Source organism: Triticum urartu, chromosome 2A (genome assembly GCF_056163025.1).
Source record: "Triticum urartu cultivar PI428250 chromosome 2A, HENAU_Tu73, whole genome shotgun sequence".
Taxonomy (NCBI): Eukaryota; Viridiplantae; Streptophyta; class Magnoliopsida; order Poales; family Poaceae; genus Triticum; species Triticum urartu.
The window spans coordinates 98830868-98856250 of NC_141874.1; the positions used below are offsets into that span (position 1 = coordinate 98830868).

At 39.3% G+C, this 25383-nt stretch overlaps 1 protein-coding gene across 1 annotated transcript; it reads right to left on the reverse strand.

The window, feature by feature from the left end:
* Nucleotides 1-224: 224 nt before the first annotated feature.
* On the reverse strand, nt 225-24350 carry LOC147984071 (uncharacterized). The gene is made up of 6 exons (XM_087540972.1): nt 24258-24350; nt 23652-24143; nt 23400-23511; nt 23206-23219; nt 359-520; nt 225-260 (listed from the first exon to the last, which is right to left on the reverse strand). The coding sequence occupies exons 1-6, from the start codon at nt 24348-24350 to the stop codon at nt 225-227; spliced, it is 909 nt and encodes a 302-aa protein (XP_087397098.1).
* Nucleotides 24351-25383: the final 1033 nt, after the last annotated feature.

A 25383-nucleotide genomic window follows, 5' to 3' on the forward strand; every position in this document is an offset into this window, starting at 1 on the left:
AAGGAGCCTTAGGTCGTGGTCTTTCACTCAGTGATGTCGTTGGAGTTGAGGAACTCACTTTATCTTCCAAGCCTTCCGTTGTTATCGTATTAGATGGCCTTAATCCATATTTATTGTGATAAGTTCTCTTTTGAGACATTTGGTGTAATAAGTGTGTGATTGCTATTCTATTATAAATCCTTCGAGTATTGTGTGTGTCAGCATTACCGATCCAGGGATGACACTTATGCACAGAGATCAGACTGCTTGAGGTATGTTCGCTACATTAGCCATAAATGGTTGCCGTATGGGGATTTTTCATATGTTATGCAACATCGAAATTGAAGAATGTCGTGCAAAGAAAGAAGGGAGAACTAACCTGCAGTTTCCCGTATTTTGTATCAGTTATCCTGTCTGCGGCAAGCACAGCCTTGACAGCATCGTACATCCACGCAGAGACAGCAAACTTATGTGGAGGCGGCGGACCTCCTATCCCAGTAAAGTCGACAATGGACAGATCAAGACGATCGACATACATGAGCTGGTATACACAATAAAAAAGAAAAGCTATGTCAGTTGCCATCATGCTATGTTGAAAAGAAGCTTATGTAGTTTCCTTGAGTCATCAAGCTGAAGAGAATGAAAGAAAATATTTGCCATCTATCTATATCAGTTGCCATCATGCTATGTTGCCAGTTGCCATCTGATACGTCTCCAACGTATCTATAATTTTTGATTGCTCCATGCTATATTATCTACTGTTTTGGGCAATATTGGGCTTTATTATCCACTTTTATGTTATTTTTGGGACTAACATATTAACCGGAGGCCCAGCCCAGATTTGCTATTTTATGCCTATTTCAGTGTTTTGAAGAAAAGGAATGTCAGACGGAGTAGAAACGGAACGAAATCAACTGGAGAAGTTATTTTTGGAAGGAAACACACCTGATGGACTTGGACCCCACGTCAGAAGATAGGGAGCTGCCCACGAGGGTGGGGGCATGCCCACCCCCCTAGGCGCGCCCCCTGCCTTGTGGGGCCCCCGAAGCTCCACCGACGTACCCCCTGCACCCATATATACCTACGTATCATAAAACTTCCAGAACGGACAATAGATCAGGAGTTCCGCCGCCAGAAGCCTCCGTAGCCACCGAAAACCAATCTAGACCCGTTCCGGCACCCTGCCGGAGGGGCCAATCCTTCTCCGGTGGCCATCTTCATCATCCCGGTGCTCTCCATGATGAGGAGGGAGTAGTTCTCCCTCGGGGCTGAGGGTATGTACCAGTAGCTATGTGTTTGATCTCTCTCTCTCTCTCTCTCGTGTTCTTGAGATGATACGATCTTGACGTATCGCGAGCTTTGCTATTATAGTTGGATCCTATGTTTCTCCTCCCTCTCTTCTCTCTTGTAATGAATTGAGTTTCCCCTTCGGAGTTATCTTATCGGATTGAGTCTTTAAAGATTTGAAAACACTTGATGTATGTCTTGCCGTGCGTATCTGTGGTGACAATGGGATACCACGTGATTCACTTGATGTATGTTTTGATGATCAACTTGCGGGTTCCGCCCATGAACCTATGCATAGGGGTTGGCACATGTTTTCATTGTGATTCTCCAGTAGGAACTTTGGGGCACTCTTTGAGGTTCTATGTGTTGGTTGAATAGATGAATCTGAGATTGTGTGATGCATATCGTATAATCATACCCACGGATACCTGAGGTGACATTGGAGTATCTAGGTGACATTAGGGTTTTGGTTGATTTGTATCTTAAGGTGTTATTCTAGTACGAACTCTAGGGTTGTTTGTGACACTTATAGGAATAGCCCAACGAATTGATTGGAAAGAATAACTTTGAGGTGGTTTCGTACCCTACCATAATCTCTTCGTTCGTTCTCCGCTATTAGTGACTTTGGAGTGGCTCTTTATTGCATGTTGAGGGATAGTTATGTGATCCAATTATGTTAGTATTGTTGAGAGGACTTACACTAGCGAAAGTATGAACCCTAGGCCCTATTTCCTAGCATTGCAATACCGTTTACGCTCACTTTTATCACTTGTTACCTTGCTGTTTTTATTATTTCAGATTACAATTACCTTTATCTACTATCCATATACCACTTGTATCACCATCTCTTCGCCGAACTAGTGCACCTATACAATTTAGCATTGTATTGGGTGTGTTGGGGACACAAGAGACTCTTTGTTATTTGGTTGCAGGGTTGCTTGAGAGAGACCATCTTCATCCTACGCCTCCTACGGATTGATAAACCTTAGGTCATCCACTTGAGGGAAATTTGCTACTGTCCTACAAACCTCTGCACTTGGAGGCCCAACAACGTCTACAAGAAGAAGGTTGTGTAGTAGACATCAAGCTCTTTTCTGGCGCCGTTGCCGGGGAGGTTAGCACTTGAAGGTATATCTTTAGATCTTGCAATCGAGTCTTTTAGTTTCTTGTTTTATCACTAGTTTAGTTTATAAAAGAAAACTATAAAAAAATGGAATTGAGTTTGTCTCATACGCTTCACCTTTTTAATATCTTTCGTGAGTATGATGGAAAGGATAATTGTGCTCAAGTGCTAGAAGAAGAAATCTATAAAATGTTTGGCAATAAATATTGGAATGATGAGCATGATTGCAATGTTGTTAGTTTGAATTCCTTGAATATCCATGATGCTAATGATATGCAAAGCCACAAGCTTGGGGAAGCTATGTTTGATGAAGATGATATTTTTTGTCCCCCAAGTTTTGATGAGCAAATTTATTATGATGAAAGCATGCCTCCTATCTATGATGATTATTGTGATGACACTTATGCTTTAAATAATAATAATAACAATGAAATTTGTCATCTTGATTTTAATTTTCAATCCCATGATAGTTACTCTGTTGAGTTTGCTCCCACTATTCCGAATGAGAAGAATTTTGCTTATGTGGAGAGTAATAAATTTTCTATGCTTGTAGATCATGAAAGGAATGCTTTAGGTGCTGGTTATATTGTTGAATTCATTCATGATGCTACTTAAAACTATTATGAGGGAGGAATATATGCTTGTAGGAATTGCAATAATACCAAGTTTCCTCCCTATGTGCTTAAAGTTTTGAACTTATGCTTGTTTTGCCTTCCTATGCAAGTTGATTCTTGTTCCCACAAGTTGTTTGCTCACAAAATCCCTATGCATAGGAAGTATGTTAGACTTAAATGTGCTAGTCATATTCTTCATGATGCTCTGTTTATGTTTCAATTCTTATCTTTTATGTGAGCATCGTTGAAATCATCATGCCTGGCTAGGGGCTTTAAACGATAGCGCTTGTTGGGAAGCAACCCAACTTTATTTTTGTTCCTTGATTTTTGATCCTTTTTAGTAATAAATAATTCATCTAGCCTATGTTTAGATGTGGTTTTATGCTTTTAATTAGTGTTTGTGCCAAGTAGAACCTTTGGGAAGACTTGGGGAGAGCCTTGTTGATCATGCTGTAAAAAAACAGAAACTTTAGCGCTCACGAGAATTGCTGCCATTTTTATTTGGAGAGTGCTATTTAGTTAATTATTTTTGAAGATGATTAATAGATAAATTCCTCAGGTCCATCAATTTATTTTAGAATTTTATGAGTTCCAGAAGTATACGTTTGATCCAGATTATTACAGACTGTTCTGTTTTTGATAGATTCTGTTTTTCGTGTGTTGTTTGCTTATTTTGATGAATCTATGGCTAGTAAAATAGTTTATAAACCATATAGAAGTTGGAATAAAGTAGGTTTAACACCAATATAAATAAATAATGAGTTCATTACAGTACCTTGAAGTGGTGTTTTGTTTTCTTTCGCTAACGGAGCTTACGAGTTTTCTGTTAAGTTTTGTGTTGTGAAGTATTCAAGTTTTGGGTAAGGATTCGATGGACTATGGAATAAGGAGTGGCAAGAGCCTAAGCTTGGGGATTCCCAAGGCACCCCAAGGTAATATTTAAGGATAGCCAAGAGCCTAAGCTTGGGGATGCCCCGGAAGGCATCCCCTCTTTCGTCTTCGTTCATCGGTAACTTTACTTGGAGCTATATTTTTATTCGCCACATGATATGTGTTTTGCTTGGAGCGTCAATTTATTTTGTTAGGATTTTCTTGCTGTTATTTATAACAATGTTTTGCATCTTTTATTTCAATAAAAGTGGCATTGATAGCCTTTACTATGCCTATGTTACAAGTATACATGTTGCTGTTTGAAAACAGAAAGTTTACTGCTGTTGCTATAATTCCCTAGAAAAGTCAGAATGTGATAAAATGTTGAAACCTTTTGCATATTAAGCTCTGATAAATTTAATACAGTGGGAATTTTCTTTCATAATTTTTTGAGCTAAGGAAGTATGGATGTTGCAGCATTCTTTACAGACTATCCTGTTTAGGCAGATTGCTGTTATGTTTGAATATGTTTGCTTCTTTAATGATTCTACTTGAGGATAGGACTATTAAATATGCAGAGGCATTTAGGATGCAATGTTGAATAATATTTTTAGTGATTTGCTACAGTAGAGTATGATAAGGTTTTAACAATGGTTTATACTAACTTATCTCACGAGTCCTTGTTGAGTTTTGTGTGGATGAAGCTTTTGAGATTTAGGGAGACCGTGATATGAGAGGAATTACGGAGACACAAAAGCTCAAGCTTGGGGATGCCCAAGGCACCCCAAGATAATATTTCAAGAAGTCTCAAGCGTCTAAGCTTGGGGATGCCCCGGTTGGCATCCCACCTTTCTTCTTCAACAACTATTGGTTAGTTTCGGTTGATCCTAAGTTTTTGCTTCTTCACATGATGTTTGCCATTCTTAGAATGTCATTTTATTTTGCTTTGCTTGCTGTTTGAATTAAGTATCAAGGTCTGAAATTCTTAAATGTTAGAGAGTCTTCACATAGTTGCATAATTATTCAACTACTCATTGATCTTCACTTATATCTTTCGAAGTAGTTTGTCGTTTGCTCTAGTGCTTCACTTATATCTTTTTAGAGCACGGTGGTGGTATTATAGAAATAGATGAACTCTCATGCTTCACTTATATCATTTTGAGAGTTTGAAATAGCATGGTAATTTTCTTAAATAATCCTAATATGCTAGGCATCCAAGAATAGTAAAAACTTCCATATAGAGTATTGAATACTAAGAGAAGTTTGATGCTTGATGATTGTTTTGAGATATGGAGATGGTGATATTAGAGTCATGCTAGTTGAGTGTGAATTTGAGAAATACTTGTGTTGAAGTTTGTGATTCCCGTAGCATGCACGTATGGTGAACCATTATGTGATGAAGTCGGAGCATGATTTATTTATTGATTGTCCTCCTTATGAGTGGCGGTCGGGGACGAGCGATGGTCTTTTCCTACCAATCTATCCCCCTAGGAGCATGCACGTAGTACTTTGTTTCGATAACTAATAGATTTTTGCAATACGTATGTGAGTTCTTTATGACTAATGTTGAGTCCATGGATTATACGCACTCTCACCCTTCCACCATTGCTAGCCTCTCTATTACCGCGCACCTTTCGCCGGTATCATAAACCCACCATATACCTTCCTCAAAACAGCCACCATACCTACCTATCATGGAATTTCCATAGACATTCCGAGATATATTGCCATGTAACTTTCCACCGTTCCGTTTGTTATGACATGCTTCATCATTGCCATATTGCTTGCATGATCATGTAGTTGACATCGTATTTGTGGCAAAGCCACCGTTCATAATTCTTTCATACATGTCACTCATGCATCGTTGCACATCCCGGTACACCACCGGAGGCATTCATATAGAGTCATATCTTGTTCTAAGTATCGAGTTGTAATTCTTGAGTTGTAAGAAAATAAAAGTGTGATGATCATCATTATTAGAGCATTGTCCCAGTGAGGAAAGGATGATGGAGACTATGATTCCCCACAAGTCGGGATGAGACTCCGAACGAAAATAAAAAAATAAAAGAGGCCAAAGAAGCCCAAATAAAAAAAGAGAAAATAGGCCATAACAAAGAAGAGAAAAGGCCCAAATAAAAAAATAAAAAAATGAGAGAAAAAGAGAGAAGGGGCAATGCTACTATCCTTTTACCACACTTGTGCTTCAAAGTAGCACCATGATCTTCATGATAGAGAGTCTCCTATGTTGTCACTTTCATATACTAGTGGGAATCTTTCATTATAGAACTTGGCTTGTATATTCCAATGATGGGCTTCCCCAAAATTCCCTAGGTCTTCATGAGCAAGCAAGTTGGATGCACACCCACTTAGTTTCTTTTGAGCTTTCATAAATTTATAGCTCTAGTGCATCCGTTGCATGGCAATCCCTACTCACTCACATTGATATCTATCGATGGGCATCTCCATAGCCCGTTGATACGCCTAGTCGATGTGAGACTATCTTCTCCTTTTTGTCTCCTCCATAACCACCATTCTATTCCACCTATAGTGCTATGTCCATGGCTCACGCTCATGTATTGCGTGAAGATTGAAAAAGTTTGAGAACATCAAAAGTATGAAACAATTGCTTGGCTTGTCATCGGGGTTGTGAATGATATAAATATTTTGTGTGGTGAAGATGGAGCATAGCCAGACTATATGATTTTGTAGGGATAACTTTCTTTGGCCATGTTATTTTGAGAAGACATAATTGCTTAGTTAGTATGCTTCAAGTATTATTATTTTTATGTCAATATGAACTTTTGTCTTGAATCTTATGGATCTGAATATTCATACCACAATTAAGAAGAATTGCATTGAAATTATGCCAACTAGCATTCCACATCAAAAATTATCTTTTTATCATTTACCTGCTCGAGGACGAGCAGGAATTAAGCTTGGGGATGCTTGATACGTCTCCAACGTATCTATAATTTTTTATTGATCCATGCTATATTATCTACTGTTTTGGGAAATATTGGGCTCTATTATCCACTTTTATATTATTTTTGGGACTACCTATTAACCGGAGGCCCAGCCCAGATTTGTTGTTTTATGCCTATTTCAGTGTTTTGAAGAAAAGGAATATCAGACGGAGTCGAAACGGAACGAAATCAACTGGAGAAGTTATTTTTGGAAGGAAACACACCTGATGGACTTGGACCCCACGACAGAAGATACGGGAGCTCCCCACGAGGGTGGGGGCGCGCCCCCTGCCTCGTGGGGCCCCCGTGGCTCCTCCGACGTACTTCCTGCACCCATATATATCGTCGTACCCTAAAACTTCCAGAACAGAGAATAGATCGGGAGTTCCGCCGCCAGAAGCCTCCGTAGCCACCAAAAACCAATCTAGACCCGTTCCGGCACCCTGCCGGAGGGGGCAATCCTTCTCCGGTGGCCATCTTCATCATCCCGGTGCTCTCCATGACGAGGAGGGAGTAGTTCTCCCTCGGGGCTGAGGGTATGTACCAGTAGCTATGTGTTTGATCACTCTCTCTCTCTCGTGTTCTCGATTTGGCACGATCTTGATGTATCGCGAGCTTTGCTATTATAGTTGGATCCTATGTTTCTCCTCCCCCTCTTCTCTCTTGTAATGAATTGAGTTTCCCCTTTGGAGTTATCTTATCGGATTGAGTCTTTAAAGACTTGAGAACACTTGTTGTATGTCTTGCCGTGCGTATCTGTGGTGACAATGGGATGCCACGTGATTCACTTGATGTATGTTTTGGTGATCAACTTGCGGGTTCCGCCCATGAACCTATGCATAGGGGTTGGCACACATTTTCATCGTGATTCTCCGGTAGAAACTTTGGGGCACTCTTTGAGGTCCTTTGTGTTGGTTGAATAGATGAATCTGAGATTGTGTGATGCATATCGTATAATCATACCCACGGATAATTGAGGTGACATTGGAGTATCTAGGTGACATTAGGGTTTTGGTTGATTTGTGTCTTAAGGTGTTATTCTAGTACGAACTCTAGGGCTGTTTGTGACACTTATAGGAATAGCCCAACGGATTGATTGGAAAGAATAACTTTGAGGTGGTTTCGTACCCTACCATAATCTCTTCGTTCGTTCTCCGCTATTAGTGACTTTGGAGTGACTCTTTGTTGCATGTTGAGGGATAGTTATGTGATCCAATTATGTTAGTATTGTTGAGAGGACTTACACTAGCGAAAGTATGAACCCTAGGCCCTATTTCCTAGCATTGCAATACCGTTTACGCTCACTTTTATCACTTGTTACCTTGCTGTTTTTATTATTTCAGATAACAAATACCTTTATCTACTATCCATATACCACTTGTATCACCATCTCTTCGCCGAACTAGTGCACCTATACAATTTACCATTGTATTGGGTGTGTTGGGGACACAAGAGACTCTTTGTTATTTGGTTGCAGGGTTGCTTGAGAGAGACCATCTTCATCCTACGCCTCCTACAGATTGATAAACCTTAGGTCATCCACTTGAGGGAAATTTGCTACTGTCCTTCAAACCTCTGCACTTGGAGGCCCAACAACGTCTACAATAAGAAGGTTGTGTTGTAGACATCACCATCTTGTTATACTGGTAGCTGCCACCAGCTCAACATCATGGCAGCCATGTGATGCCCACAAGTATAGGAGATCTATCGTAGTCCTTTCAATAAGTAAGAGTGTCGAACCCAATGAGGAGCAAAAGGAAATGACAAGCGATTTTCAATAAGGTATTCTCTGCAAGCACTGAAATTATCGGTAACAGATAGTTTGTGATAAGGTAATTTGTAACGGGTAACAAGTAATAAAAGTAAACAAGGTGCAGCAAGGTGGCCCAATCCTTTTGTAGCAAAGGACAAGCCTGGACAAACTCTTATATAAAGGAAACGCTCCCGAGGACACATGGGAATTATCGTCAAGCTAGTTTTCATCACGCTCCTATGATTCACGTTCGTTACTTTGATAATTTGATATGTGCGTAGACCAGTGCTTGGGTAATGCCCTTCCTTGGACAAGCATCCCACTTATGATTACCCCCTTCTGCAAGCATCCGCAACTACAAAAGAAGTATTAAGGAAAACCTAACCATAGCATGAAACATATGGATCCAAATCAGCCCCTTACGAAGCAATGCATAAACTAGGGTTTAAGCTTCTGTCGCTCTAGCAACCCATCATCTACTTATTACTTCCCAGTGCCTTCCCTTAGGCCCAAATAATGGCGAAGTGTCATGTAGTCGACTTTCACATGACACCACTAGAGGAAAGACAACATACATCTCATCAAAATATCAAACGAATACCAAATTCACATGACTACTTATAGCAAGACTTCTCCCATGTCCTCGGGAACAAACGTAACTACTCACAAATCATATTCATGTTCATAATCAGAGGGGTATTAATATGCATAAAGGATCTGAACATATGATCTTCCACCAAATAAACCAACAGGCGTCGACTACAAGGAGTAATCAACACTACTAGCAACCCACGGGTACCTATCTAAGGTTTTGAGACAAAGAATGGATACAAGAGATGAACTAGGGTTTGAGATGAGATGGTGCTGGTGAAGATGTTGATGGAGATTGACCCCCTCCCAATGAGAGGATCGATGCTGATGACGATGGTGATGATTTCCCCCTCCCGGAGGGATGTTTCCCCGGCAGAACAGCTCCGCCGGAGCCCTAGATTGGTTCCGCCAAGGTTCCGCCTCGAGACGGCGGCGCTTCGTCCCAAAAGCTTCCTTATGATTTTTTTTCCAGGGCGAAAGACTTCATATAGCAAAAGATGGGCACTGGAGGCCTCCAGGGGGCCCACGAGACAGGGGGCGTGCCCAGGGGGTAGGGCGCGACTCCCACCCTCGTGGATGGTGGGTGGCCCCCCTCTGGTGCTTTCTTCGCCCAATATTTTTTATATATTCCAAAACTGACTTCCATGGAGTTTCAGGACTTTTGGAGTTGTGCAGAATAGGTCTCTAATATTTGCTCCTTTTCCAACCCAGAATTCCAGCTGCCGGCATTCTCCCTCTTCGTGCAAACCTTGTAAAATAAGAGGGAATAGGCATAAGTATTGTGACATAATGTGTAATAACAACCCATAATGCAATAAATATCGATATAAAATCATGATGAAAAATGGACGTATCAACTCCCCCAAGCTTAGACCTCGCTCGTCCTCAAGCGGAAGCCGGTAACGAAAAATATGTCCACATGTTTAGAGATAGAGGTGTGGATAAAATAAAATACGGACATGAGGTCATCATGATCATTCTGAGAACAGCAACATAAACACTATTCTGATCATGGGATCAGAATAATATTCTGATCACAACCTGACCTGCCCCGCTAATAGTACGTTGAACTTCCCTGTGAACTAGGTTGAACTTCCGCCAACATTGCCCAAATGGGGCTTGCGATATACCGTTGGAAAGCTATGGACACCAATATCATGACCCAACTTAAAATTTTGGCAAAATATAAGCGGTTTAAGAGCAGTTTTGAAAACCGTTTTTTTTCGCACAAAAAATGTGAATCGTATTTTCGATCGCATTTCTAAACCGTTTATTGGAATGAGGCATATAATATGGCGTTGGAAAGATGCTGCAAAACCGCTCCTTCCACATGTTGAAAGTTTTCTATAATTCCCTATGGTTAAAGAGTAATTTGAAAAAACGTAAAATTTCGTAAATCGAACAGCTGAGTTCGTTTTTTCGATGTCATTTCTAAACGGCTAATCCAATGGAGGCATATGATACTGCGTTGGAAAGCTTATGAAAATGCGCTACTTCTTCTAATTTTGAATGGTTTAAGAGTAATTTAGAAAATGGTCCAAGTCCTACCGAGTTCGTATTTTCGAGCTAATTTTTTAACCGTGCGTCCGAATTTAACAAATGATATGGCGTTGGAAAGCTTGAACAAATGCGAAACTTTTTGGTATGTATTGTTTCTCCCAATTCTTTACGGTTTTAAGTCAGTTTCGAAAATGGCGAAAAACGTATTTTCGCCGTAATTTCTACAAACATTATCGGAATGGGCCAAATAATATACCGCTGAAAAGCTACGGAAAATGCAAAACTTTTTCATATTGATAGTTTTCTCTGATTCCTAGTCGTTTTCAAGTAATTTCGAAAACGGCGGGATCATGCGTTCTTCCTTTATCGCGAAACAGATTCTTCGAAAATGCACCGCGTGAAGAAACTGAACTTCTCGGTGCGTGTATCTGAACTTCACTCTGTTTTTCATGTGATTTTTTTGCTCGTAGGTCTCCATCCACTTCTCGTAACTCTCCATCCATTCATCGGAATTGAGCAGGTGATATACCGATGGAAAGCTGCTGTAAGCACGCAAGTTTCCCGTGTTGATCGTTTTTTCGTACTCACGACGATTTTAAAAGTTTTTCATCTCAAATTCATTCAGCGTAGTAGTTGAACTTCCTGCTGTTTTCATGTTGAACTTCTGTAACATATTTTGTTTGTAATTTTCTCATCCATTCGTTAGTGTTACACAAATGATATTCTTTTTGTACAAACCTCTCTCACAATAATTTTCTTAATTTTCTCCGATGGAAGACTTGAACTTATAACAACAAAACTTTTAGCTTTTGCTTTTTATTCCTTTTTAATACAAAATACACACCGTGTAGCACGTGAACTTCTGGTAGTTATCAATCTGAACTTCTCTCGGTTACGTGAAAATATCTGAGTTTTTTATGAATTTTTAATCTGATTTTTCCTAATCCTTTTTTATGAATTTTTTAAGCGTTCTTTTTTTAAAGTTGAACTTCTTGTTATTTTATTTTTGAACTTTTTGTTTCCAAATCTTTAATAATGAGGGAAATCTTAGTTTTCTATAATCATCGAACTTCTCCATCTTTTTAATATGGACTTCCTGGTTTTTTTCTTAATTTTTTATGAAATTTTTGAAACGTTCTATTTTTAAAAAGTTGAACTTCTTGTTATTTTATTTTTGAACTGCTTGTTTCCATTCTTTAATAACGAGGAAAATCTGAGTTTTCTATAATCATCGAACTTCTCCATCTATTTAATATGGACTTCCTTGTTTTATTTCTTAATCTTTTTTATGAAATTTTGAAGCGCTTTATTATTAAAAGTTGAACTTCTTGTTATTTAATTTTTGAACTTCTTGTTTTCATTCTTTAATAACAAGGAAAATCTGAGTTTTCTATAATCATCGAACTTCTCCATCTTTTTAATATGGGCTTCCTGGTTTTATTTCTTAATCTTTTGTTTTTCAATTTGAGTTCATGGTTGATTCTTCAATACTAAGGGATATTTGAGTATTTTAATAACGGTAAAAATCTTAGTTTCTAAATAAACATCGAACCACTTCGTTGTTTTCGTTTGAACTTCGAGTTTTTTCAGAAATGGGGGAAATCTATTTTTGAACTTTTTTTAGTAGTTCCTTTTCTTAATTTGAACTTCTTCGTTGTATACTTTAGTAACGAGAAAATCTGAGTTTTTCATAATCTTTGGACTTCCCTTTTATTTTAATTTGAACTTCTTAGTCTTATTTTTAGAAGAAAAAAAATATGTTTTTAAATAAGCATCAAACATTTTTTGAAAAAATAACTTTATACTTTTATTTTTCCAAGAAACGGAAAGAATTTAAGTTTTTCTATATGCATCGAACTTCTCCTTTTTTAATTTGAAATTCTTCATTTTATTTTTTAGTAACAAGGAAAATCTGAGTTTTATCATAAATATGAAACTTCTCTATTTTTGCAATTTGGACTTCTTGATTTATTTTCTTTCAGTAAAGACAATATCCTAGTTTTGTAATAAATATTGAATTGTCTATTATTTCAATTTCAAATTCTAGAGTTATTTTAATTTTAGAAACAATGAAAGTCCTTTTTATGATTTTTGAACTTCTCTATTTTTAAAATTTGAATTTCTTGTTTTTTATTTTAGAAATGGTGAAATATCCGCTTGTAAGTGTCTTTTACTTTTGAACTGCTCTTCTTGATTGTCCTTAGTGATTGAAGAAATTTGAGGTTTTAGTAAATATTGAACCGCTCCACTTCTAGGGTTTTTTAAGGTGTGTTGTGAGTAGAACTCCGAACTTCAGCTGTCGTTTTTTTGAACTTATGCGATATTTGTAAAAAAAACAGAGCCAATTTGCGCAATTTTTGAATCTTTTTCTAAATGGTTGACCTTGAACTTCTCGACATTTTTCACTATAGACACCTTTTTTTGTGTGTAATAACGTCTCTATACACACCTTGAACTTCTCGACATTTTTCACTATACACACCTTTTTTGTATGTAATAACTTCTCTATGTCAAATGTCTCCCTGAATGTATATGAGCTTACCTAAAAATATGTACATAAGCTTCTTTTTTAATATGAACTTCTCGATTTGTTCTTTAGTGATATAGAAATTTAGTGAAAATATCTAGGTTTATTCATTTTTTTGGTTTATCATCTAGTAACGAGGAAAATCCTCGGGTATAGTGTTAGTACAGTGTTATAAACTAAATATATTTTTAAGTCTATCATAGTATCAGTACAGTGTTAGTAGTAGTCCCTATAGACACGGTGACAACAATTATAATAAACTCACAAGTAAAGAACACTTGCATCTCCCATCCTGGTACATCTAACTCACTGAAACCCATAAGCAAATCACTCTACGTAACGCCTAACACTGGTACTTCTAGCTAACAGAGACATGACCTGCTTAGCTTGGTTAACAACCACTAGGCTATGCCAATCAGCGAGTGCGCAGCTAGCTCCTGCCTCCGGCTACTTCCCTGGAGCACTGTGTGAGGCGATCGAATGCATCAAGCGCGTGCTGCAAACATATTGCACATGGATCGAGTACAACTTTATTGACAGCGATGGCGACCATGGACGCTGGAAGAAAGACGATTGGCACGACCTGTAGGAGTCGTCCTGCTAGTGTGGTACAATGTGGACTTCGGCAACACCATTCATATGGCCGGGAGGTACCAACGACCAGTGGAGACGTGGCAGAAGGGAAGATCGTAGGCTGGAGGTGCGACGCTGGGAGCTTGCTTGCTGGAGCAGCGGGAGAAAGAGATATGTTGGAGGGCGGCCGTCCACGTTTATGCATCAGGGAAAGGGGCCATAGCTGCGGGTGAGAAAGCAATGTTCAGAAACGTGCTGCTCATTCACTAAAATCAGTGGAACTATTCTAGTCTAATACTTCACAAATTTGAAATCTAAGCAGAGTTTTTGCTGGAACTTACCTCATGGAAAATCACTAGATCCGAGATCGCACGACTTCTTTCTTTATCATATCTGAACTTCAGATTATTGCCTTCCCATTTTTTGCTCTGGCACACTGTACAAGCTTCAGATAGTACATCAGAGAGCAGTAGCACAATACACAACACTAGAAGAGAGTAGCAGCAAGCTTTTCATTCCATTAGGAAATTGATGAAAATAATGAAGAACACTTACTGGATAATCAAGAAACATGGTGAAAAAATTCAGCGGAAAAAGTACAACTCAAATATCAGTTTTTCACATTCTACACAGTTAATTCTTTTTAACAACATACAGATGAAATTAATTAATGAATCAAAACTCGGAAAGGGACTCCCTTTATGCAGATGTAGATCCAATCATTCATGATTCTTATTTAACATACTAAGATGACCAACAATACTGACTTGCAAACAATATTGTAGAAACAAACATCAGAGTTACCCGTCGCTTGAACGAGTACAGCTGAGGCAACAAGTTCAGTTGTACAAATGGAACAAACAAAAGTGTGCTTATAGCTATTGCGATGCGCAAGAAAGTCTGACGACGACGATGGACAAGCTCGCCGGGAGCAATAGGCGATGCAAACAACACACTAAGATTCAGAGATAGCGACAAACTCACGTCTGCCATTAGCACATCAAGAAGAGAGCAACACAACACGTCATTTTCCCCTAAAGAAAATTAGAATATGAAGTCTCCAAAAGAAAGGGTGTGGCATGCCATCCAAATGGAGCATCAGAGGCGAGGTTAATTCATCATCTAGCAAAAACCTCTTTGTGGGAGGGAGCACCGTGGAGGCACAGTGTGTCAAATCCGTCCGGCCACTACAGTGACATTTGAACTTCTTGCAGCGGCACCAGCTTCCTGCAGGGGCATGGCGGAGGAGACCTGCATGGCACGGGCGAGGCGGGATCAGGAGTAGCTCCAGGATGGAAAGGGGTGTAAAGGTGGAGAAGGTCAGGGGTGAAGGGTCACCGGGGCGACGCACTGGTGCGAGAAGGCATGGCGGTGCTCGGACGGTGCGTGGCTGCGAGAAGGAAGACGATGTTCAGCAGCAGCGAGGCATCTGGCGACGACCACAACTGGGCGGGGGGTCGTGGAGAGCCGCTCGTCGACGGTTGGATCCCGGCGATGGCACGGCGGCGCGGCGGTCCGGGGAGGGCGGGCTGGGACGGGACGTCCGGGGAGGGCGCATGGCGGCATGCGGCGGTGGGGGGAGGCTCGTCGCGGTGGGGGAGGGCGCATTCCGGGCGTTGAGCCGGTGACGGCGGCGGCAGTTGGGGATCGTGGGGATCGGGTAGGTTAGGGAAGTTCGATAGGTGGGTCGTGGCAATGGTACAGGTGGTGGGCTTTTTTCGGCCCGGTAACAGTTCGGGAGGACCGCCTCGCCTTATATAAGGCCATCCGTGATCCAAATAGTTATTCTAATCTCAGGATTAGAATAGTACTACTCTCTCTCTATATATATATATATATATTGTCATATGATTTCTTATGCTAAAGTAACAATCTATTCACAATGTGAAGTATGAATCAGAAACTTTCTTCAAAACTAACAAACTATAATCTCAGTCATTGAAGCAATTGCAATTTATCATAACATCGGAAAGAGTCAATATAAGAGCTTTTCATCAAGTCCACATACTCAACTATAATTTAGTCTTTCACAATTGCTAACACTCACGCAATACTTATGAGTATGAAGCTTTAGTCGGACACAGAGAAAGATAGGGGCTTATAGTTTTGCCTCCCAACCTTTTACCTCAAAGGTAATGTCAACAATAATAGTTTATGAAAACCCACATCCAATTAGCTATATATATCAGGATCTTTCCAACACATTGTGCTTGCCAAAGGATAAAATGTAAAAAGGAAAGGTGAAGATCACCATGACTCTTGTATAAGGTATAGGACAAAAATAAGATAGGCCCTTCGCAGAGGGAAGAAGATGTTGTCATGTGTTTTTATGGTTGTATGCATGAAATCTTAATGCAAAAGAACGTCACTTTATATTGCCACTTGTGATATGGACCTTTATTATCCAGTCCGTCGCTTTTATTTCTTCCACGTCACAAGATCATATAAAGCTTAGTTTCTCCACACTAATAGATCATACATATTTAGAGAGCAATTTTTATTGCTTGTAACAATGATAACTTACTTGAAGGATCTTACTCAATCCATAGGGAGATATGGTGGACTCTCATGGCAAAACTGGGTTTAAGGATATTTGGAAGCACAAGTAGTATCTCTACTTGGTGCAAAGAATTTGGCTAGCATGAGGGTGAAAGGCAAGCTCAACATGTTGGATGATACATGACAATATAATTTATTTCGGATGTAAGAAAACATAACACATTACGTTGTCTTCCTTGTCCAACACCAACCTTTTAGCATGTCATATTTTAATGAGTGCTCACAATCATAAAAGATGTCCAAGATAGTATATTTATATGTGAAAACCTATCTTTGTTTATCACTTCCTATTAATTGCAACGATGACTAAAACTATGTTTGTCAACTCTCAACAACTTTTATTCATCATACTCTTTATATGTGAAGTCATTACTCTCCATAAGATAAATATGATCTCTTTATTTCTTTTCATTTTTTCTCTTTTTTTCAAGATCATAGCAAGATAACCAAGCCCTTGACTCAAAACTAATCTTTATTATATATAGCTCACGGACTCGATTACATAGAAGGATCATAAAGCAAAACTCAAAACTAAATCATACTAAAACTTTATTCTACTAGATCAAGATATTACCAAAAGGATCGAACTAGGAAAAACGGTAAAGATAGAAGTGTGGTGGTGATACAATACCGGGACACCTCCCCCAAGCTTGACACCTTCCCATTTAGAGAGGAATTTTGCTGCAAAAAATCTTAAACGAGAGTTGTATAACAATACATAATCACCTACATTAAACTCACGTTTTTGTATCCTTTTGTCATGCCATCTTTTAACTTTTTATTTAAACAGTTTGGCATTTTCATAGGCCTGGGTTCTCCACTCATCAAGTGAGCTAATGTCAAATAGTCTCTTCTCACCGGCAAGTTTGAAATCATAATTGAGCTCTTTAACGGCCCGATATGCTTTATGTTCTAGTTCGAGAGGTAAGTGACATGCTTTTCCATAAACCATTTTATATGGAGACATACCCATAGGATTTTTATATGTAGTTCTATAGGCCCATAGTGCATCATCAAGTTTCTTGGACCAATTCTTTCTAGATCTATTAACAGTCTTTTGCAAAATTAATTTAAGCTCTCTATTGCTCAGTTCTACTTGGCCACTAGACTGTGGATGATATGGAGATGCAATTCTATGATTAACATCATACTTAGCAAGCATTTTACGAAAAGCACCATGAATAAAGTGTGAACCACCATCAGTCATTAAGTATCTAGGGACTCCAAACCTCGAAAAAATTACTTCTTTAAGCATCTTAATAGAGGTGTTATGATCAGCACTACTACTTGGAATAGCTTCTACCCACTTAGTAACGTAATCAACAGCAACTAAAATATGTGTATACCCATTATAGGAAGGAAACGGTCCCATATAATCAAAAAAAACCAAACGTCAAATGGTTCAATAACAAGTGAATAATTCATAGGCATTTCTTGATGTCTACTAATATTACTAGTTCTTTGACATTCATCACAAGACGAGACAAACTTATGGGCATCCTTGAGGAGAGTAGGCCAATAAAAACCAAATTGCAATACCTTATGTGCAGTTCTATCTCGAGCATGGTGTCCTCCATAAGCCTCGGAGTGACACTTACGTAGGATCTGTTCATGTTCATGCTCAGGTACACAACATCTAATAACACCATCTACTCCTTCTTTATAAAGGTGTGGGTCATCCCAGAAGTAATAATATCTTAAATCATAGAAAAACTTTTTCTTTTGCTGATAGGTGAAACTAGGTGGTATAAATTTAGCAACAATGTAATTAGCATAATCAGCATACCATGGAGCAGTACGAGAAGCATTTATGATAGATAATTGTTCATCAGGAAAGCTATCATCAATAGGTAGTGGGTCATCAAGAACATTCTCTAACCTAGATAAGTTGTCTGCAACGGGGTTATCAACTCCCTTTCTATCAATAATATGCAAATCAAATTCTTGTAGTAGGAGAACCCATCTAATAAGTCTAGGTTTAGCATCTTTCTTTTCCATTAGATATTTAATAGCAGCATGATCGGTGTGAACAGTTACTTTAGAGTCAACAATGTAAGGTCTAAACTTATCACAAGCAAATACAACTGCTAAAAATTAATTTTCAGTAGTAGCATAATTTCTTGGGCACTGTCTAGAGTTTTACTAGCATATTGGATAACATTTAATTTCTTATCAACTCTTTGTCCTCGAACGGCACCTACAACATAATCACTAGCATCACACATAATTTCAAAGGGTAAATTCCAATCAGGTGGTTGAACAATGGGTGCAGAAATCAAGGCTTTCTTAAGTATTTCAAATGCTTCTACACAATCATCATCAAAGACAAAAGGAACATATTTTTGTAAAAGATTAGTCAGAGGCCTAGAAATTTTTAGAAGTCTTTAATGAACCTCCTATAAAAACCGGCATGACCAAGGAAACTTCTTATACCTTTAATGTCCTTTGGACACGACATCTTTTCAATAACATCAACTTTAGCTTTATCAACTTCAATACCTATTTCAGAAATTTTATGCCCCAAGACAATACCTTCATTAACCATAAAGTGGCACTTCTCCCAATTCAAGAGAAGATTAGTTTCCTCACATCTCTCCAAAACTCGACGAAGGTTGCTTAAGCAATCATCAAAAGAAGTTCCATATACGGAAAAATCATCCATGAAAACCTCAACAATCTTTTCACAAAAACCAGAGAATATAGCAGTCATACATCTTTCAAAGATAGTAGGTGCATTACATAAACCAAAAGGCATACGTCTATAAGCAAAGGTACCAAAAGGGCAAGTAAAGGTGGTCTTTTCTTGATCCTCTTTTGACACAGGTATTTGAGAGAAACAAGAAGAGCCGTCTAGAAAGCAAAAATGTGTATGTTTGGATAATCTTTCTAGCATTTGATCAATAAAAGGTAAAGGGTAATGATCCTTTTTAGTAGCTTTATTTAGTTTGCAGAAATCAGTTACCATTCTATAACCTGTAACAATTCTTTATGGGATCAATTCATCTTTATCATTAGGAACAACAGTAATACCTCCCTTCTTAGGGACACAATGGACAGGACTTACCCACTGACTATCACCAATAGGATAAATTATACCTGCCTCCAGAAGCTTTAGTGTTTCTTTTCTTACCACTTCTTTCATCTTAGGATTTAATCGTCGTTGGTGATCAACAACCGGTTTAGCGTCTTTCTCCAATTTTATTTTGTGCTGGCATAGAGTGGGACTAATGCCCTTAAGATCATCAAGAGTATATCCAATAGCAGCATGGTGCTTCTTCAGAGTTTTCAATAATTTCTATTCTTCTTGCTCTGAAAGGTTAGCACTAATAATAACAGGATATATCTTATTTTCATCAAGATAAGCATATTTAAGAGTATCGGGCAATGGTTTAAGCTCAAACACGGGATCACCCTTGGGTGGAGGAGGATCCCCTAGAATTTCGATAGGCAAGTTGTGTTTCAAAATAGGTCCCTCATTAAAGAATACTTCATCTATTTCCCTTCTTTCATTCATAAACATATCATTTTCATGGTCTAGCAAATATTGTTCTAAAGGATCATTAGGAGGCACGGCAATAGAAGCAAGAACAATAATTTCGTCTTTACTAGGCAATTCTTTATCATGGGGTTGTCTATGAAATTTAGCAAAATTAAAATCATGAGACATATCCCCTAAACCAATAGAAACAATATCCTTTTTGTAGTCTATCTTAGCATTAACAGTATTCAAGAAGGGTCTACCAAATATAATGGGACAAAAGTTATCTTGTGGGGAATCAAGAACAAGAAAATCATTAGGATATTTAATTTTCCCACACAAGACTTCAACATCTCTAACAATCCCAACCGGTGAGATAGTATCTCTATTAGCAAGGTTAATAGTAACATTAATATCTTCTATCTCAGTAGGTGCAATATCATGCATAATTTCTTCATATAAGGTATAAGGTATTGCACTGACACTAGCACCCATATCACATAAGCCATGATAACAGTGACCTCCTATTTTAACAGAAACAACAGGTCTATGTTTATCTTTAGTAACGGGTTTAGCAATTCCAGCAGCTTCATCATAGAAGTAAATAGCATGCCCATCAATATTATCAACCAGGAGATCTTTAACCATAACAATACTAGGTTCAACTTTAATTTGCTCAGGGGGTTTGGGTGTTCTAATATTACTTTTGTTGACCACAATTGAAGCTTTAGCATGATCCTTTATTCTAACAGGGAAAGGTGGTTTCTCAATATAAGCGGTAGGAACAATAGGTCAACATTATAAGTGATAGTATTTTCTTCAACTTTAATAGGTTCAACTACTTTTACTTCAATGGGAGGATGATATTTAAACCACTTCTCCTTAGGGAGATCAACATGAGTAGCAAAGGATTCACAGAAAGAAGCTACTATCTCAGAGTCAAGTCCATATTTAGTACTAAATTCACGAAAAGGATCTGTATCCATAAAAGATTTAACACAATCAAACTTAGGTGTTATACCTGACTCCTTACCTTCATCGAGTTCCCAATCTTCAGAGTTGCATTTAATTCTTTCCAATTAATCCCATTTGAATTCAATAGTCTTCATCATAAAAGAACCAGTACAAGAAGTATCAATCATGGAGCGATTATTAAGAGAAAGCCGAGCATAAATTTTTTGAATAATAATTTCTCTTGAGAGCTCATGATTGGGGCATGAATATAACATTTACTTAAGCCTCCCCCAAGCTTGAGCGATGCTTTCTCCTTCACGAGGCCAAAAATTATATATATAATTACGATCATAATGAACCAGATGCATAGGATAAAACTTCTGATGAAATTCCAATTTCAATCGGTTGTAGTTCCATGATCCAATATCATCGCATAGCCTAAACCATGTCAATGCCTTTCCCTTCAAAGATAAAGGGAAGACCTTCTTCTTGATAACATCCTCGGGCATACCTGCAAGCTTAAATAATCCACAAACTTCATCCACATAGATTAGGTGCAAATCGGGATGCAATGTTCCATCTCCTGTAAAAGGGTTAGCTAGCAGTTTCTCTATCATACCCGAAGGAATTTCAAAGTAAACATTTTCAGTAGGTTCAATAGGTTGAGGAGCAACTCTTTGCTCTACTGGTCGGGTGAAGATACCCCGAATAAGCCCCTCAAAGGATTACTTTCCATAGTAACAAGTGACAGTAAATTTCAGCACACTATATAAATTTTTCCTTACCAAATTCCACCTACCAAAGGCGCTTCACTCCCCGACAATGGTGCTAGAAAAGAGTCTTGATGACCCACAAGTATAGGGGATCTATCGTAGTCCTTTCGATAAGTAAGAGTGTCGAACCCAATGAGGAGCAGAAGGAAATGACAAGCGATTTTCAATAAGGTATTCTCTGCAAGCACTGAAATTATCGGTAACAGATAGTTTGTGATAAGGTAATTTGTAACGGGTAACAAGTAATAAAAGTAAACAAGGTGCAGCAAGGTGGCACAATCCTTTTGTAGCAAAGGACAAGCCTGGACAAACTCTTATATAAAGGAAACGCTCCCGAGGACACATGGGAATTATCGTCAAGCTAGTTTTCATCACGCTCCTATGATTCACGTTCGTTACTTTGATAATTTGATATGTGGGTAGACCAGTGCTTGGGTACTGCCCTTCCTTGGACAAGCATCCCACTTATGATTACCCCCTTCTGCAAGCATCCGCAACTACAAAAGAAGTATTAAGGAAAACCTAACCATAGCATGAAACATATGGATCCAAATCAGCCCCTTACGAAGCAATGCATAAACTAGGGTTTAAGCTTCTGTCGCTCTAGCAACCCATCATCTACTTATTACTTCCCAATGCCTTCCCTTAGGCCCAAATAATGGCGAAGTGTCATGTAGTCGACTTTCACATGACACCACTAGAGGAAAGACAACATACATCTCATCAAAATATCAAACGAATACCAAATTCACATGACTACTTATAGCAAGACTTCTCCCATGTCCTCGGGAACAAACGTAACTACTCACAAATCATATTCATGTTCATAATCAGAGGGGTATTAATATGCATAAAGGATCTGAACATATGATCTTCCACCAAATAAACCAACAGGAATTGACTACAAGGAGTAATCAACACTACTAGCAATCCACGGGTACCTATCTAAGGTTTTGAGACAAAGAATGGATACAAGAGATGAACTAGGGTTTGAGATGAGATGGTACTGGTGAAGATGTTGATGGAGATTGACCCCCTCCCAATGAGAGGATCGATGCTGATGACGATGGTGATGATTTCCCCCTCCCGGAGGGATGTTTCCCCGGCAGAACAGCTCCGCCGGAGCCCTAGATTGGTTCCGCCAAGGTTCCGCCTCGAGACGGCGGCGCTTCGTCCCAAAAGCTTCCTTATGATTTTTTTTCCAGGGCGAAAGACTTCATATAGCAAAAGATGGGCACTGGAGGCCTCCAGGGGGCCCACGAGACAGGGGGCATGCCCAGGGGGTAGGGCGCGACTCCCACCCTCGTGGATGGTGGGTGGCCCCCCTCTGGTGCTTTCTTCGCCCAATATTTTTTATATATTCCAAAACTGACTTCCATGGAGTTTCAGGACTTTTGGAGTTGTGCAAAATAGGTCTCTAATATTTGCTCCTTTTCCAACCCAGAATTCCAGCTGCCGGCATTCTCCCTCTTCGTGCAAACCTTGTAAAATAAGAGGGAATAGGCATAAGTATTGTGACATAATGTGTAATAACAACCCATAATGCAATAAATATCGATATAAAATCATGATGAAAAATGGACGTATCACCATGCAGATTGTATAAAAGAGTATGAATGTATGAAATGAGCACTTTTTCTATTGTTGTAAAATGCTATTGCCTTGTAGGCAGCAACTACAGATTCCATGGATCAAACAAAACTCACTTTCACATGTAAAAGATTCACATAAAAATGAAACAAAGGGTTGCCATGCACGATCTTGTACGGTTCACACGTATCAACAGCTGTGATGTTGATTTAGTAAAACAATGAACCGTGATAAGAGTATTTGCAAAAGAGTATGGAAATAATACCATTAAGTGCAAGCGACAGCCCCTTCTGGTACATCTTGTTTGAGAATGCATCATGCAGGAAGTCCGCGATGAATTTACACCAATTCATGTTCTTAACGTCTTTCAGCTTCGCCTGCACAACACAATTTCAGGACAAACAGTTGCCGCATCAGCAATCAAATGAAAATGTCAAAAAACTGGCAGTGACTAGCTTCCAGATGACATCAAAATCAAAAGATTGAAGGTAAAAGCAAGTAGAGAGAGAGCATTCACCAGGATGGGGAAGCACTTGTTGCTTGGGCGAAGAGATGTGGTAGGCACAAAGACAACTGAGATCAAGTACATGAGCAGTTTCATCTTAAATACCTCGCCATGGGTTTTCATGCCCTCCAGCGAAGTTGCCAGCACAGTCATATTTGGCATGGATGCCATCCCAGGAAACAAACGGGCGAACAAGGCTTCCTCAATCTTATTATTCACCTCATACGGGACTTTGATTTCTCCACGGGGCACACCCAAAGTGCAGAAGACGGATTCCTCTTCCAAAGGCAGTCTTCCATGTCCGGGGATCACGAATTCCCTGCAGGCAGGATCATAAATCTCACCGAGCCAGTCGCATACAGGGTTCACTAGATTCTTACACCGAACATCCATCAGAGACTGCATCCCCATCTCACCGGCAGCTCCCTTCTGCTCATCAGTAAATCCCTCGGTCAATATAGTCAGGCGTTCTTGCGAAGCCCTATTGCGATGATGTTTCTTCTTCTGCATAACATAAAAATGATCATTTGTTGCCATGTTCAATGTCATGAAAATTTAGTTCTAACAGAAGATTGAAAACTCAATGTGACATTAAAACATATGGGGGTGGAAAGTGACCTCATCGCCATCTTTTGTCCGACCAGTCGCGCGATTCTGTTGCAGTAACTCCATGAAGTCATCAACATCATCTTGATGGTCGTCGCGGGCCATTGTGCTATGGTAAGAACAAAACACACGTTAGGGTGAAATGAAAACACAGCCAACGGATATGGAACGAAATGCAAACTATTCACTGGTATCATCGATGAACAAAAATGAAAACTCCATGGTTGCCCCAAAGTTTAAGCATTTGAAGAGGGCAGTAGTTGCCATGTGCTGAACATGCACAAAGAGGCAGAAAAATAATCAAATGGAAAAGCAATTGCAGAAACATGGCAACTGGACATGTATGTGTTTCTGAAGGAAGCAGTTGCCAGCTAGCAGAATCTACTTGCCATGTTGGCTCCAATGAAAGTGGCAAATGAGGCAGAGCATAGGAACACCCACCCTCCTAGGATTGTCCAACGGGAAATATGGCAACTAACACATTGGCTTCGTAAAATGTACATATCACATCTACTAGGTTCAAGTTGCCATGTTAACATAAGTCACTTCAAAAAAGGGCAGACAACTTCCAATGCACAACATATAATGTGGCAACTCACACCCTGGCCTCATATAAAAAATGAGTTGCCATGTGATACATTCTAATATGTTCAGCTATCACAAGTCAGCATGGCAAACGCAATTGAGTCTATTGTACAGCCAATTTGCCATTATCCTGCATATGACATGGCAACAGGCATAATGTATTCACAAAATTAGTTGCCACTTTGAAGCATAGTCGTGGCAACTCACATGGTTGATTCAAAAAATTAGTTGCCACCAGTGATGATAGTTGTTGAAAATGCCATGACTACCATTATCCTACAATTTGAAATGCATCTAACTAGATCTAGGGTTCAATCGCAACTATCATACCCTGAGTTTAATAACAAAAAACTCCCTACACTGATGACCATAGCATTTCGAGGCAAATCAGCAATGACATCAATCGCATGCATAAATCACAAGGCAAAAAATGGATGTGGCTGCGGACCGAGCGAGCCACACCGGCATGACTGCCACCACGGCGGCGATGAAACTGCGCAATGCCGCCCTAAATGGTAAGCACGCGACTCCGCCGCCGACGGGGACACCGGAG

Bases quoted from the DNA above. Each gene is read 5' to 3' on its own strand.
- LOC147984071 (XM_087540972.1), bottom strand. From the start codon at position 24,350: ATGGCCCGCGACGACCATCAAGATGATGTTGATGACTTCATGGAGTTA. The intron at 23,512-23,651 runs GTGAATGCTCTC...TGTGTTGTGCAG, and splicing joins ACAAGTGCTTCCCCATCCTG to GCGAAGCTGAAAGACGTTAA. The intron at 261-358 runs GTTAGTTCTCCC...TGGCTAATGTAG, and splicing joins CAAAATACGGGAAACTGCAG to CGAACATACCTCAAGCAGTC.